The sequence below is a fragment of the Gymnoscopelus microlampas genome (genome assembly GCF_963454915.1).
Source record: "Gymnoscopelus microlampas genome assembly, chromosome: 9".
Taxonomy (NCBI): domain Eukaryota; kingdom Metazoa; phylum Chordata; class Actinopteri; order Myctophiformes; family Myctophidae; genus Gymnoscopelus; species Gymnoscopelus microlampas.
In genome coordinates, this window is record NC_139946.1 from 45,516,681 (window position 1) to 45,531,993 (window position 15,313).

Here is a 15,313-nt window from a genome sequence, read left to right on the forward strand (position 1 = left end):
AAAAATGTCCAAAAGGAGCGCAAATCATTCAAAATGATTTTTTATTTATTTTTTTATATAATAGCAGACGCGTCGTGAGCTTGTGATGTATACTATAGGGCTATTAAAGTGCTATTTTTTTTTTACCACCTCAAGGACCCATGGTGGTTCCCAGACCACACTTTGAGAACCACAGAGCTAGAGAGAAATGTTCCTTAGCTGGTGACTTGGTATGTTTTATTTGGCAATGCAACTAGTTTTTGGTGAAGGTTTTACTATTCAACATTCCTAGAGAAGCTAGCACAATGCCTCATTACCTACATAACCAGTATCCTGTTAGTGGGACCTCTTGGCTCCCATTAAGTCAGTTGTACTTTAGGGGGGGGGGGGGGGGGGGATATTTTAGGCTAGTAGTGTCTCTGTATTGGTGACATGCACCTAACCTGATCAACAAGCATATCATTTAACATTCCAAAAAGTTTCAAAATAGTCTACTCAGGTCAATTTTCTGGAAAACATTTCAGTAATTTGATAAAACACAAAAAAGGTCAATAATTTAATATTAATTATTACAGTTAAGATCCAACTGTAAGGCGAGAAATGTTTTATGCACATCAAAAATAATGGTTCATAATGGTAGTTTTTTTGTAAACTCGATTTGTAGTTTTCTTGTAAACTCTTTTTGTAGATCAAAAAGAGGTTGTTGCCCACCGTAGTAGTAGCCTACAGCTACGGCATTTAAACTCAACCACTTAAGCCCTGTTTTTATCCTGTGAAAATAGCCGATCTACAAGCTCAGAATGTGCCGCACTAAGTCACACAAATAGAACCAAAAATGGTTTGGCATATCATATGCATGGTATGCAATGCATGCACTTCCACTCCATTGCATAGAACACCTGATACCCAGTGGATATGTGAATTGTTCAAACTATTGTGCAATTCTTCATAAAAGCAAAGCCATATTTTTGTACAAACACTATCCAACATCACCTGAAACTGTAGACCAGTTATGTTTACAGCCCTAGTATACTTTGTGGTATGATGAATAGTGAAAATAGTAGATCTACAAGCTGATGCTATGGGTTGTGAGCATGCAATGTGTTGTGAGCTTGTAAATCTGCTATTTTCAGGATTTTTAAAAACTTTTTTTTAAGTGTTTTGAAAATGATTGAAAATGGTTAAGAAGATTGGAAAACGTTTGTGAAAATCTGCCTATAACGACATGCCCAAAATAGTGAATGGCCAGGTTGAAAGTAAAGAATAGAGTGTGACCAGTTCCGAAAACCAGCATAATATGAGTTTATGAGATTGATACCGTTGCTACAGGCAGCACTAACTCAATTGAAGCTCTGTTCTCACCTTTTTCTGAATGTCGTGAATCGTATCTTCGAAGGCCTTGAGGTGCGTCGCAGGCATGGCCATCTGGAACTTATTTATCTTCTGCTCCAGCTCGTCATTGGTCGTCTTCAGGCTGCGCACCGTGTCCAGGTAGGTCTCGAGGCGGTTGTTGAGGTTCTTCATGGTGGCCTTCTTGTTGTCGTTGATGTAGCCAATGTCAGAAACCTCAACGCAGCCGGATGTAGCCTGGGAGATGCGGACCCCAAAACCTCCTGCTCCGCCGTACATGCTGCCGGCTCTCTTGGAGCCAACATGACCACACATGCCACATGGCAGAGACTTCATCATGGGAGAGCTGCAGATCACACAGAAAGAAGACATGGTTGACTGAAGTTCAGCTGGTTGGTGGCGGTTATGCTCTGGATGGAGACCAGAAGGCTGAGTGAAGCACTGGTTTGACACCAGTACCTTTTATAGTGCAAAAGGAGGGAGGGGCGGGCAGGGTGTCGGAACATTTAGAATACCAAATAACTGGTTTTCGCTAATCAGCACAGGTCCAGCAGGTGAAATGGCCTGCAATGTAACTGTGTCGTTATCACATGTATGGACGGTAGTTCTCAGTTGGCTTATCATATTCTAAGCTGCCTTTCAGGAGATTCCTCTTGACCAGATATACAGGTTGTATAAGTAGATCCTCATTCAACCATCATACATACTCGTCTTAACTGTGCAGTCATTCCCCAACCATTTGAATATAAGTGATGATGAGATAGATTTCTCTCCCTTTCTCTAATGGACTTTCTTTTCTATTGGACTTTCTTTCCCCAGGCAATTAGATTCCTGAACTCAAATCTCCCTAGTAGATGAATGAATTTCATTCAGTTTTATTGTCAATACCTTGTTTTTATCAGTGTATGCTTATTTTATAGTGTGAATTATTGGTTTTTAGGACTTTTTATTCAGGTCGATAGGGTATGTTTCTGCACTGTTTGTTTTTTATTCTTTTATGAATTCTGCTGTCTCTGACTGGGAGAAACATAATTTTGTTTGTTTTTCTAGCACTGCTTGCAGATGGAAAACTAATGACAAATAAAGCAATCTTGAATCTTGACTCATGTGTTATATATATATCCACTCTATACCACTTTATCCTCTGTCGCTTTCTTGTCAACATGTATACACCAGTGTCTCTTTCTTGTCATGTACTGTAGACGGTGTCTTTTCTTGAGATTCTGAATTCTTAACTTCCTGTGAGTCCTCATCTTTAAACCAATCCAGTGACTTTGATTGGTGCAGGGCTGAGCATGGATCAGATTGTAAATACCATTATGTATTTACTTATTTCACTGCAGATAGTCTACATTTAAAATCCTTAACCCTTAAATTCAATTAATTCTTTCAATGGACAAAACTCTAGCATTTGGCCTTTGTGCCCTCAAAAAATGGACAACACCAAAGGCCAAGTAGCCTTGCCCCTAAAATTATGAAATTCCAGGCCTGCTATCAACAGATGATTATTTGCCATAGAGGTTTCAGACTGATTTATCTAAACTTAACTAGACCGACCGACCGATAGAATGTGAACTTATGAATGACCTTGTGTGTTCCTTGAGCTTTCAAATGCAAAATGTTTGTTATCCCATGTTATTATACCAAAGTTGGCAGCGGCACAAAAAAAGGTTGACAACCTCTGTTTTTTGGCCAAGGCCCTCTCTTCTAGTCCCAATCCTTTGCTAAGAGTCTTCTTAGGTCATGGAAGAGGAACAGATGTTCAGACCCTCATAAAGGAAGTGATGACCCCAGTAATGAAAGTGGGATTTCCCTGGGGGTGAAGTGCTCATGCATACAGTACGCACATGCACACGCACACTGTCTCACATAGTAGAGAGGGGGGGAGCCCATTGAGGTAGTTTAGTTTTCGAGATAGCCCTACCGGAGTTAGAACCAAACACAACATAGTTTTTCTTCATCTTCATCTCTAAGGCCTCCCATACGTGAAATGGATTGTTGTGTAAAAATATTTGACTGCAAAAGTGGTGAAATTGATATATAAAGTTATACACCCCAAACAAAAAATAAAGCCTGGCCGTCTGGGGGTTGAGGCATAAAAACTCATGTAGATTCACAATGGAAGCTCTGACAGGTTCAAAACTAAAAGGCAGGACATTCCTCTACATTCTAAAAAAGACTGAATGTCAATATCTGAATGTAAATATATACAGTCATTTGAACACATACCTTAGGCAGAAATGTAAATCTATGAAGAATGTTCTCTTTACTTTGTAGTGACTCTGACATGGATTGTCATAGAAGGGCCTATGATGTCTTTTTTGAAAGGTGTGGTTCTACTGAATCCAGCAATATCAATTGTGTAAAAGTAGCTTTAATACTCATGGAGTTATGTCACTAAACGTATATGGTGTCCCAAATGGGGAAAACATGAAACGGTCCTAATGAAATCTACAGTATTTTATTTTCAATTCGCTTATCAGGGGTGGAAAAATATTAACAAATTCACTTGAGTAGAAGTCCCAACAATAAATGAAATGTCTCAAAGTTGAGAAAATTTGAAAATATTATGCAACTTCAACAAGAAAAAGTACAGTAGAACTACAAAGAATTATTTAGCAAATCTGACTGAGGGAAACCAAGCTCCACCCATTTGATGCTCAAAGTTATCCTCATGACAGCAAGTCATTCACTTCTGTAGAGTTTATATCATTTAACATATTTGGTTACAGGTTATACTATTGTATTTGGCTCCACCTGCTCTGTCTGCATCGTATTGCCTGCCTACATGGGCTTCTTCATAAACTAATAGGTAAATCTATGCAAATATTTTGGAAAGTGAAAAGATGAGAAGGACCTTGCCAAATCAAGTAGCTAATCAGCTAGCTGGAGAGTGACGTAGCTTAAAGTCACATTTAGTGTAACAGAGCCTGTCCAGAAGCCTGGTTTGTAACCAGACCTGCCAGACCTGCCCTGGACATACCTGCCAGAGTGCTCATCCACACCAAACGCTGGCAGCACATTACCACCACCCTCAAACACCTCCACTGGCTTCCGGTTAAATTCTGCATCACCTACAAACTGCTCCTCCTCACCTATAAAGCTCTCAATGCCCTAGCCCCACGGTACCTGTCAGACCTCCTTGAGGATAAGGCTCTATGCACAGCAGCCATATTATCACTTCCTTCACAGGTGTTACTAATGATACTAATGAAGGCTCTGTTCCATTTAGTGTAGCACAGTGGTTTCCACAACCCCCAAAACTCTGAGAGTGTACAAATGGAACCAAATGGACCCTTACAGGTCCATTTGTACACTCTCAGAGTTACACACCTGTAAGGGGCCATTTGGAAGCCCATGAGGGTCCCTGGACCCCAACTGTAGACCCACTGGTGTAACAGAGTGTTTCCAGTGGGCCAGCATGCACAATATCAGCACCCTGACTCTGTTTGACCAGAATGGAACAGAGCCTTCATTAGTATCATTGGTAACACCTGTGAATGTCTTCATAATATGGCTGCTGTGAATAGAGCCTATATTACTCCCCAGCGCGGAACCTGAGGTCTTCTGACTTGGGGCTCCTCACCACCCCTCAGAGCAATAAGCGGACCCTCAGCGATCGAGCTTTCAGTGTGGCAGCCCCTGCCCTCTGGAACTCTCTCCCCATGGAGATTCGCCAGACGCCAACACTGGACTGTTTCAAGTCCGCACTGAAGAGACACTATCATTATTATTAGAATCTGCACACCAGTTTCTTAAGTATGTCATCATAACCCTTAGTTTAGAGTCATCATTTCAATTTCTTTGGCAGCTGCTATATTTAATTTCGAGATTTTATGATGTTTGGCATCATACACAAAGACATCTGGGTACAATCAACCTTTCTGATGCTGCATGATAGATCGTGTCTCTGGTTCTCTTCCTGTACCTGTCGCAGTCTTAATGTCAGATGTTCTTGTCTTGTATGGCCTTCCCACAAATTAAACAATCTTTCTGTATATTAAACAATGTTGTATTACCCCTACTAAGTCTTCTTGATGAGCCTGATGCAGGTATTTTTTGCTCTAAGATACCATTATTGTTGAAGGAAAGTATCTCATCTGTATCTGTCTGTTGAGTATCTGTCAACATTTAGTATGCTTTGAAGGCCTTCTGCTGTGGGCTTTTTGTCATATGGATCTTGTTTCTTTACTTTTTCTTAATGTTGGCCAAGGATGATACAATGATGTGACAAGATATTGACATGTTTGTTCATCACACTCCATTCTGGTAAACAAAAAAACAAAAACAAAAAAGAGAAAGAAACACTTCAGAATTTGAACAGTATCTATGTTGTAAGTACACTATTGTTAGTATTGTTATGTACACTAACCATATTGTTACCAGTGATACTACAAGACTCTGTTCCAATCTGGTGAAACTGCTATTGTGTGCTGCTATTGTCAATGTAAGCTACTGGACAGGCTCTGTTACACTAAAGGAACTTAAAGCTAGGCCACTCTCCAGCTAGCTACTTGATTTGGCAAGGTCCTTCTCATCTTTTCACATTCCAAAATATTTGCAATGATTTACCTATCAGTTTATGAAGAAGTCCATGTAGGCAATACGATGCAGATAGAGTAGGTGGAGCCATACTAGTATAACCTGTATCCAAATATTTTTAAATGATACACTCTATAGAATTGAATGACTTGCTGTTATGAGGATAACTTTGATCATCAAATGGGTGGAGCTTGGTTTACCTCAGTCAGATTTGCCAAATAATTGTTAATAGTTCTACTGTAGGCCTGCATTTCAAGTTGCATATATTTTATAAATATTTTAACAATTTCTCAACTTTGGGACATTTCATACATTGTTGGGACTTCCACTCGAGTGAATTTGTTAATATGTTTCCACCCTTGATAAGTGAATTGAAAATAAAACTAATCTGTGTGATACTGTAGATTTCATTAGGACTGTTTCATGTTTTCCCCATTTGGGACACCATATACGTTTAGTGACATAACTCCATGAGTATTAAAGCTATTTTTACACTATTGATATTGCTGTATTCAGTAGAACCACAGCTTTCAAACAAGACATCATAAGTCCTTCTATGACAATCCATGTCAGAGTCACTACAAAGTAAAGAGAACATTCTACATAGATTTACATTTCCGCCTATGTAGGTATGTGTTCAAATGACTGTATCTCCTATTTACATTCAGATATTGACATTCAGTCTTTTTTTTTTGAATGTAGAGGAATGCCCTGACTTCATTTATGCAAAGTTTTAAACCTGTCAGAGCTTCCATTGTGAATCTACATGAGTTTTTATGCCTCAACCCCCAGACGGCCAGGCTTTATTTTTTGTTTGGGCTGTATAACTTTATATATCAATTTCACCACTTTTGCAGTAAAATATTTTTACACAACAATCCATTTCATGTATGGGAGGCCTTAGAGATGAAGAAAAACTATGTTGTGTTTGGTTCTAACTCCGGTAGGGGTACCTACATTTTTTGGGGCCATTGTCACTAGCCTAATTCAAGTCACAAGCCCTCAGATGGCTTAAAGACATACAAGAGCTCTTTGTTGGTGTGATGGTGGGAGGCATGGACTCATATGAAGAAGGAGAATGTTAAACAGGAAACCTTGCAGGATCAGTCTCAGCCTATAAGAGCTATCTTCATCTCCACCTTGTTATCTATCTTCCTCTAGTGGTCAAATGACAGCATGACAGGAGATGTGATGATGCATGATATAGAATATATAGATGTACAGATATAACGAAACGTATAAAACGTATCGTGAATGAAACGAGTACAGTATTTCTTCACTGTCAGGCAGAAACCTCCTATCTCCATGTTTTAACTTTTTGGTAAATCAACGCCCTACTTAATCATACTACAGCGCAGTGGTGGAAAAAGTAGTCAAATTAAGTAAGAGTATCAATACTGCAGTGTAGAAATACTTATACTAAGTAAAAGTGTAATACAAGTAAAAGTCCGAAATTCAAAATGTACTTGAGTAAAAGTACTAAAGTAGTGGTAACATATTATACTTAAAAGAACAAAATTAAAAGTACTCATGATACAGAATTTCACAAGTTCAAAATGTATTGTGAGCTTGTAGATCTGCTATTTTCAAAAGATTTTTATACATTTGAAAACTTGAAATGGGACATTCTGCATGAGTACTTTTACTTTTGGTACTTTAGTACATTTTGATATGATTTTGTACTTTTACTCAAGTACATTTTGAATTCCGGACTTTTATTGGAAACAGAGTATTTCCATATTGCAGTATTGATACGTTTACGTGAGTAGAAATTGTGAGTACTTTTTCCACCACTGACCACATGTAAGTGTCTTGAGACAAGTTGTGATTTGACACTTTAATAAAACTGAATTGAATTGAATTCCAGCTACAAAACCAGTTTATATCAACAACCACATGATTTTATTCAACTGCCAGACTGTCACCACCATCGCCCACACGTCAATTACGCTCAGCGGCTGAGCGTAATTGGGGGTGGGCAACTTTGATGATGGAGAGGGCCACTATATTTCCACACTCACTCCAGAGGGCCACATTGCATATGGCCTACTGTCTCTCCGTATTTTAACTTTTTTCGCCATTCATGTCACACAAAAGTAGCAAAAATAGCCGAGCTTGTAGATCTGCTATTTTTGCTACTTTTGAATTGGAATCCAGATTTGTTTTTTGATATTTTGGAATTAAAATCCTGAAAAGTAACATTTTTATTTTATTTCAAAAGCATTTAGTTATACTTATGTTAACTTTATGAACTTAAATACAAATACATTAGACATAAAAAAGACATTAAGCTACTCCTATAGACTGAAGTAATTAACCCATTTAGACCTGAGGCCGATTCTAAAAATGCCTTTTAAACCTAACCATAGTTTTCTGAAAACGTTCAAATTCTTACTAAAAATAAAAAATAAAAAATGATGTTACTATATTATAGCAACAACTAATGAGACACAGAGGTGGCATCCGGATTGAAAGGTATAACAACGTATAGGTAGCAACAGGTCTCAATGGGCTAAAGCGGGTCATGTTTGCATGTTTGGAATTGTAACAGCTGAAATCAATAATATATCTGTAATCCGATATTAACCTGCGGGCCGCATTAAGTGAAGGTGGGGGGCCGCATGTGGCCCCCGTGCCGCCAGTTGCCCATGTATGGCTCAGCCCATCAATGTGTCACTATATATCCACCGCAGCAAGTGTCATCTCATCTGATCCTCCTCGCCCACCAACAGCTATGGAAGATGGATGCACACACAGCAGTAGTATTGATTAAAACCCTTTAAGACCTGAAGAAGCATCTGTGTCACTTTTTCATTTGAGCTAAAAAAAGCATTATTTTACACTTTGGCTATTCAAAAATAGCAGATCTACAAGCTCATAGCGTGGCACCGAGTGCCGCACTATGAGCTTGTATATCTGCTATTTTTGAAAGATCGTGAAAATGTGTGCAAATCTTTGAATATATATATTCTTTTAAAGCACACACTAACTCAAATCTTTGCTTCTGGGGGGTCCCTGGAACAAAATATTTTGAGATGGGGGCCAAATTCATATCATTTTGGGGGTCCTTGACATGAAAAAGTTTGAAAACCACTGATATAGAAACATGCATTTTTTTTAGAAAAACGTTAGGATTTAGAAGACATTTTGCAGATTCGGAACCTCAGGCCTCAACTGTAAACTCTATCAAGTTATTTCTGTTATGATTATATTATTGGCAGTTATTGTCCAGAAGGTGATTGTCTGCACTTTGGTTTGCTGTGACTCTGGCGAGACTTACCCAGACGAATGCTGTTCCACAATTAGAGCATTTCATGTTGTTACAGCCTCCATTCTTCTGCACAAACAACATAACACATATATGGCATTAGGCACACACACACACACACACACACACACACACACACACACACACACACACACACACACACACACACACACACACACACACACCACACACACACACACACACACGTTTGTATTACTATACTTGTGAGGACATCAACACTTTAGGATAGCCATGTTATGAATGCCATTTAAAAATAACAATTGCCATTTTAACCGTAAGCCTAAAGCCGAAAAACAGCAGATCTACAAGCCCACAACGCGTCGCGCTGCGACGCGTTGTGGGCTTATAGATCGGCTGTTTTTCGGTGCATGACACTGGCGCATAAATCATGTTTAACTCTAATTCCAATCCCTAAACCTAACGTCTAAATGTCTAATCCTAACCTGAATGTTTTTCTAATTGAAAAGGTGTCTCTAAAAATGTTTTTTTAAACTATAAAACAACCATTTGCATTTGTGAGGACCAGGAAAACGGTCCTCACAATGTATATTTCTTCAAATTCTACTATACTTGGTCCTCGCAAGTATAGTAATACAAACACACACACACACACACACACACACACACACACACACACACACACACACACACACACACACACACACACACACACACACACACACACACACACACACACACACACACACACACACACACACACACAGTGGTGTAAAGTAACTACGTACATTTACTCAAGCACTGTACTTGAGTACAATGTTGAGGTATTTTTTACTTTACTGGAGTATTTCCAGTTTTCAGTACTTTTGCTTCTACTCCACTACATCTCAGAGGCAAATATTGTGCTTTTACTCCACTACAGTTATTTGAAATCTTTAGTTACTAGTTACTTTGTAGATTTAGATTATTATTACAAAACATACATTAACCACTTCAGCCCTATATACTGTACATTTCGGACATTTGAAAAGAGCCGATCTACAATCGTGACGATCTGACGTGCGTGTATGCGTGCATGTGTGCGGGCTTGCGTGCGTGTGTGCATGCGTGCGTGCACTTGTACCAAACTCACTTCTATCCTTCTATAGCAGTTAGGGCAAGATTGGCTGTTAGTGAATATCCAATCTGCACTCTTCAGCATATGTCGTCCATACCTCCCCTCTAACAGCTTCCTCCTCTCATCACTGCCGCTCTGATAGTCATCCCACAGACCCTTTAAAGCAACTGAGAGAGAGAGAGAGAGAGAGAGAGAGAGGGAGAGGGAGAGGGAGAGGGAGAGAGAGAGAGGGGGCACATTAGGGGAAGAGAAACAACACACTTTGTGCTCACAGTAATTCCAACCATATCCAAGGGAAACTAGCCATGATAGTGTATTCAATAACTCAGATATACAGACACACAGAGAGAGAGACATACAGAGATACTCACAAAACACAAGGATAAGCACATGCACATGAACGCGGCTGCACGTACGCACGTACACACACACACACACACACACACACACACACACACACACACACACACACACACACACACACACACACACACACACACACACACACACACACACACACACACACACACACACACACACACACCTACCATGAGTGTCTGGTAGGCCTGCGTAGTAGCCGTCCTGTTCCTCTCCCTCAATCTGTGTTTTAGCGTTCCTCTCCTCCTGTATTTTTGCGATCCTCTCCTCCTCTGCGCGTTTCCTCTCCTCCTCTGCGAGGCAGTCCTGTGTGCCGTGATAGCTTCTCCTGCAGGACACGCAGAAGGCATAGCGACACACAGAGCACAGCGCCGCCCTGTTGCCAGCCTCGAAAATCACAGCGCAACCACAGGAACGCCGCGGGCAGTAAACCACGTCTGAGATGAGAAAAGAGGAGGAGAGGAGAGAACAAGTAATGCCTAATTTATGCTCCAACCTAAATGTAACGCCCGGAAATCGAACCCGGGTCTCCTGCGTGGAAAGCCACCATCTTAACCACTAAGCCAAAGGGAATTCCCTATTGCTTGGGGGAGATATTAGACTTTCAGGCCATGAGGATGAGGTTGTGAGCCACTCTGCTACACAAGCTCACAACGCGTTGCAGACGCAGAGCGTTGTGAGCTTGTGGGTCTTCTATTTTTGATGCGCGACACCGTCGTGCAGCAAAGTCTGAATCAGGCTTGAGGAGAAATCATTTTTTTATGAGGGTATTGTTACACACAGTATTTGCAGTCAACTTGCTAGCTATAAAGAAGACGCAAAATTGGGTCTCTTAAAGCTCAACAAGCCCAAACTCCGTTTATGTACTGTATTATAATCACACTGTAAATATTGTAATTATGATGGAAAATTTGAGACAAACCTGGCATGCGGTCCAAAGAAGTCTGGAGCAAGAGGCGGTCGTACCGGCTGAACAGCTCCTCTCCTACCAGCCGTCTCACCTACAGAGGGTGAGACAGGGAAGAGGGGAAAGAGTCAGGGTGTTGAGAGGAGTTGTTCTTCTTGAAACGCCTCATTATCTGATATTAAATAAAAACTGCATTGAACAGTGGCAGATACCTGCAGGGGTGTAGGCGTGGCGCTGCAGTCTTGTCGAGGACAGGCGACATTGAGGACGTTCCCTTCCGTTATCTGGACCTTACAGAACTCCGCCAGACAGGACCGGCAGTAGACGTGTCCGCACTCCCTACTGAGTTCCGTGCATTCTGACCCGGGCGAGGTCACAAAACACACGCCGCATTCGAACGTCGTGGCCTCGAAAGCTTTCTGCCTCTGGGCCTCGTCGTAGAGCAAGAGCTGGGAGAGGAGGGTTCGTGCGGGGTTTGGAGGAGAGGGTACGGAGGCTGCTGCTACTGCATGGGCTCTGAGAGCGGCTGTGGGGGAGGCAGTTTGGACAGTTTGGTCGTTTTCCTGACTCCGACTGCCATTGTGACTGTGGACTGATTGAAGAGGACGTGTTGGGGGAGAGGCAGCCTGATCCTCGGTTTTACTCGACTCCAAAACAAGAGCGTTTTGATCATTCCCAAGGATGTTCAGGAAACGGAGAACTTCTTCTCGGAGGAACTGCACCCAGGTGAAGAGCACTACAGCGCCCCTAGTGGCCTCGTACAGGTGAGCCAGATGAACACACACGGCAGACAACTGTGGCGGGGACACAGTGGGAGCAGGGACAGCTGTTTATTTATGTTAGTCACTAAAAACGCTGTCCATTTTATTATACCTTTCACATTCACACTAGACACACGCACACATTTATTTTACCATAGTGGGCACATCAAAACCAAATTTTCATTAAAATAAATGTTGTTTTTACCCAATTTGCTTACCCTTCCCTGACCTACACACAACCACCTAACCTCATTCCCAGCCTTTTCTCATCTCACAAGGAGAAAAGCCTGGCAAAGAACTACAGCTCAAATGTCTATAATAGGGCGGGACTTCACTTATATGTAATTCCCTAATTAATATAGTCTATGGGCTACTTCCCTAATCCTGATCCTAATGAACCTGCATCTTTTTATACCCTATCTAAAATATATATATATATATATATATATATATATATATATATATATATATATATATATATATATATATATATATATATATATATATATATATTTATATTTATATTTTAAACAAATAAAAATCAACGGAAATGTTCTGGCAGTGGTTTTACCTTGCAGTGAGGCCATTAAAACTGAACATGGCTCACACACACACACACACGCGCACACGCACGCACACGCACACGCACACGCACACACACACACACACACACACACACACACACACACACACACACACACACACGCTTACCTGTGTGTGTGTCAGCCAGCAGCAGGCGAGGGTGAAGGTGGGCGGGGAGGAGGAGGGATAGTCCTTAGGTAGGTCAAAGGTCAGAAGCAGAGGCGGAAGGAATGATATGGCATACTGCCTCAGTTCAACACCTAGAACAGAACAGCACACGGCAACATCATCACATTGCTAAAATGACTTGAGAAAGACAGTTTAACCCGTTTTCAAGCAGGCACACATGCAGTGAGAGAGTTACTGGCAGGTATAGCCTTGGACCAATTGACTGTCAGAGATTTTTTCGTATTGATTCTGACAAAGACAAACTGACTGTAATGTCAGAATCGATAAAGGAAATCTCCAGTCTTGGTGCAAGCAAGGCTAGCAGGTAGACAGGCAGGTAGACAGGCAGACAGACAGACAGACAGACAGACAGACAGACAGACTGACAGACAGATACACGACAGAGTAGACAGACAGACAGACAGACAGACTGACAGACATACAGGCAGACAGACAGATACACGACAGAGTAGACAGACAGACAGACAGACAGACAGACTATAGAATATAAAAATACTCTGTTACAACTAAAAGGCCTGTGTTCAAAATGTTACTTGAGTAAAAGTACGAAAGTATTGGCATCAAAATATACTTAAGTACCAAAAGTAAAAGTACTACGATGTTTGAAAATACAAGATCTACAAGCTCACAACGCGTCAAGATGCGACACGTTGAGCTTGTAGATCTGCTATTTTCAAATAGCCTGGGTATAAAATAGGGCTCAAAATTGTACTTAAGTACAGCACTTGAGTAAATGCACTTAGTTACTTTACACCACAGACAGACAGACAGACAGACAGGCAGGCAGACAGACAGACAGACAGACAGACAGACAGACAGACAGACAGACAGACAGACAGACAGGTGTCTCACCATCTCTCATAGCCACAGAGAAGTCATGGGACAGCTCCACAGACACTCGAATCTCCCCCCCTGGGGGTCCAGACCCCCCCTCCTCCTCAGCTCCAGTGAACTCCTCAGGATAGATGCTGTGGAGCGCCAGCAGCTCATCGTCCTGAGCCTCCTGGTCCTCCTGGTTCATCACACTGTCCTCCTGTGTCCTGTGACTGGTCAAAACCTCCAGGCTCCCAAATGCTGTTTAGAAATACGCAGTGGTAACTGAGTACATTTACTCAAGTACTCAGTACTTTTACTTCTACTCCACCACTCAAATATTGTACTTTTACTCCACTATCATTTGAAAACTTTAGTTACTAGTTACTTAATAGATTTTGATTATTATTACAAAACATACATTTAATCACTTCAGCCCTATATATATTTCGGCCATTTGAAAATAGCAGATCTACAGGCATGCATTGTGAGCTTGTAGATCTGCAATTTTCTGAAGATTATTTTTTTAAAGACAATTTAAACATTTGAAAACTTGTGAAATGGGACATTCAACCATAATGAGTACTTTCTACTCTTAGTACTTTAAGTACATTTTGATACCAATACTTTTGTAACAGAGTATTTCTACAGTTCAGTATTGATACTTTTACTTAAGTAAAAAAATGTAATACCTTTTCCACCACTGACGATATTTATTGTCCGTTCTCCTTAACAGTTCAAACAAAAACGAATAAAACGTCTGATGTGACACAGACAGCAAGTTGACTTACCTCCTGAAAAGTAGCCTACAGGAAAGTGGTCCTGTTACCTTGACGACTCTATGGCTCTGATCACAACAAGGCTTATCAATACCTATGATCATTACGCAGCCAGTCAGTCAACAGCCTTTCATTCCTGACCTGCTGTTTGGTCTATTCTGACTCATATCTGATGCAACACAGGGCAGTGAATCAGCAATATCATATCGCAGTATTGCCGTCATAACTCTTGCAGCTGTCTGGACTGTACTGCTGGACAAACCCGGAAAAGGTTGTTGTTGCCCAGCAGCCAGCCCAGCATAATATCGCGGATACAGCCAGTTAAAGCCTAGCCCTGGTTCAGAGCGTTAGTGAGTTCCCTCTAACGCCCTGGAAGACCCAGGGCTCTGCGCTTGTACAAGGAATTCCACTGTCCTTCGAGCGCTCCAACAGTAGTGAAAATAAACAAAACCATTTCGCTACTCACCGAAACAAAGGCTGTTTTGTGTTGTTGAAAGTCTATTCTCGGAGGTGGGAGGCCTCTCAGCACCCCACCTACTCTGTAAAATACACTTTTTGGGCAGAAAATAAAATTATGTCCGCGAGACGGAAATGATTTTTATTTACTCCACAGTGCCTTCTACAGATTTGGTTAATGGTAAGTTCATATCCTCCAGATCTGTAGAGGGC

General features: G+C 41.1%; 1 protein-coding gene across 2 annotated transcripts; it reads right to left on the reverse strand.

Annotated features, from left to right (window-relative positions):
- Positions 1-1,634: 1,634 nt before the first annotated feature.
- LOC311052317 (E3 ubiquitin-protein ligase RNF14-like) lies at positions 1,635-14,858 on the reverse strand. Of its 2 annotated transcripts, XR_014601499.1 has the most exons (10): positions 14,657-14,858; positions 13,905-14,126; positions 12,993-13,123; positions 11,733-12,314; positions 11,536-11,614; positions 10,784-11,050; positions 10,251-10,402; positions 9,152-9,208; positions 8,459-8,603; positions 1,635-1,675 (listed from the first exon to the last, which is right to left on the reverse strand). XR_014601499.1 is itself a non-coding variant. In XM_084067211.1 (9 exons), exons 2-9 carry the CDS (start codon positions 14,071-14,073, stop codon positions 8,571-8,573), a joined length of 1,470 nt encoding a protein of 489 aa, XP_083923337.1. In that variant the 5' UTR covers positions 14,074-14,126; positions 14,657-14,858; the 3' UTR covers positions 8,272-8,570. The 2 variants fall into 2 exon arrangements, 1 of the variants encoding a protein (XP_083923337.1); XM_084067211.1 differs by lacking the exon at positions 1,635-1,675 and having other exon boundaries at positions 8,272-8,603.
- Between the last annotated feature and the right edge of the window lie 455 nt (positions 14,859-15,313).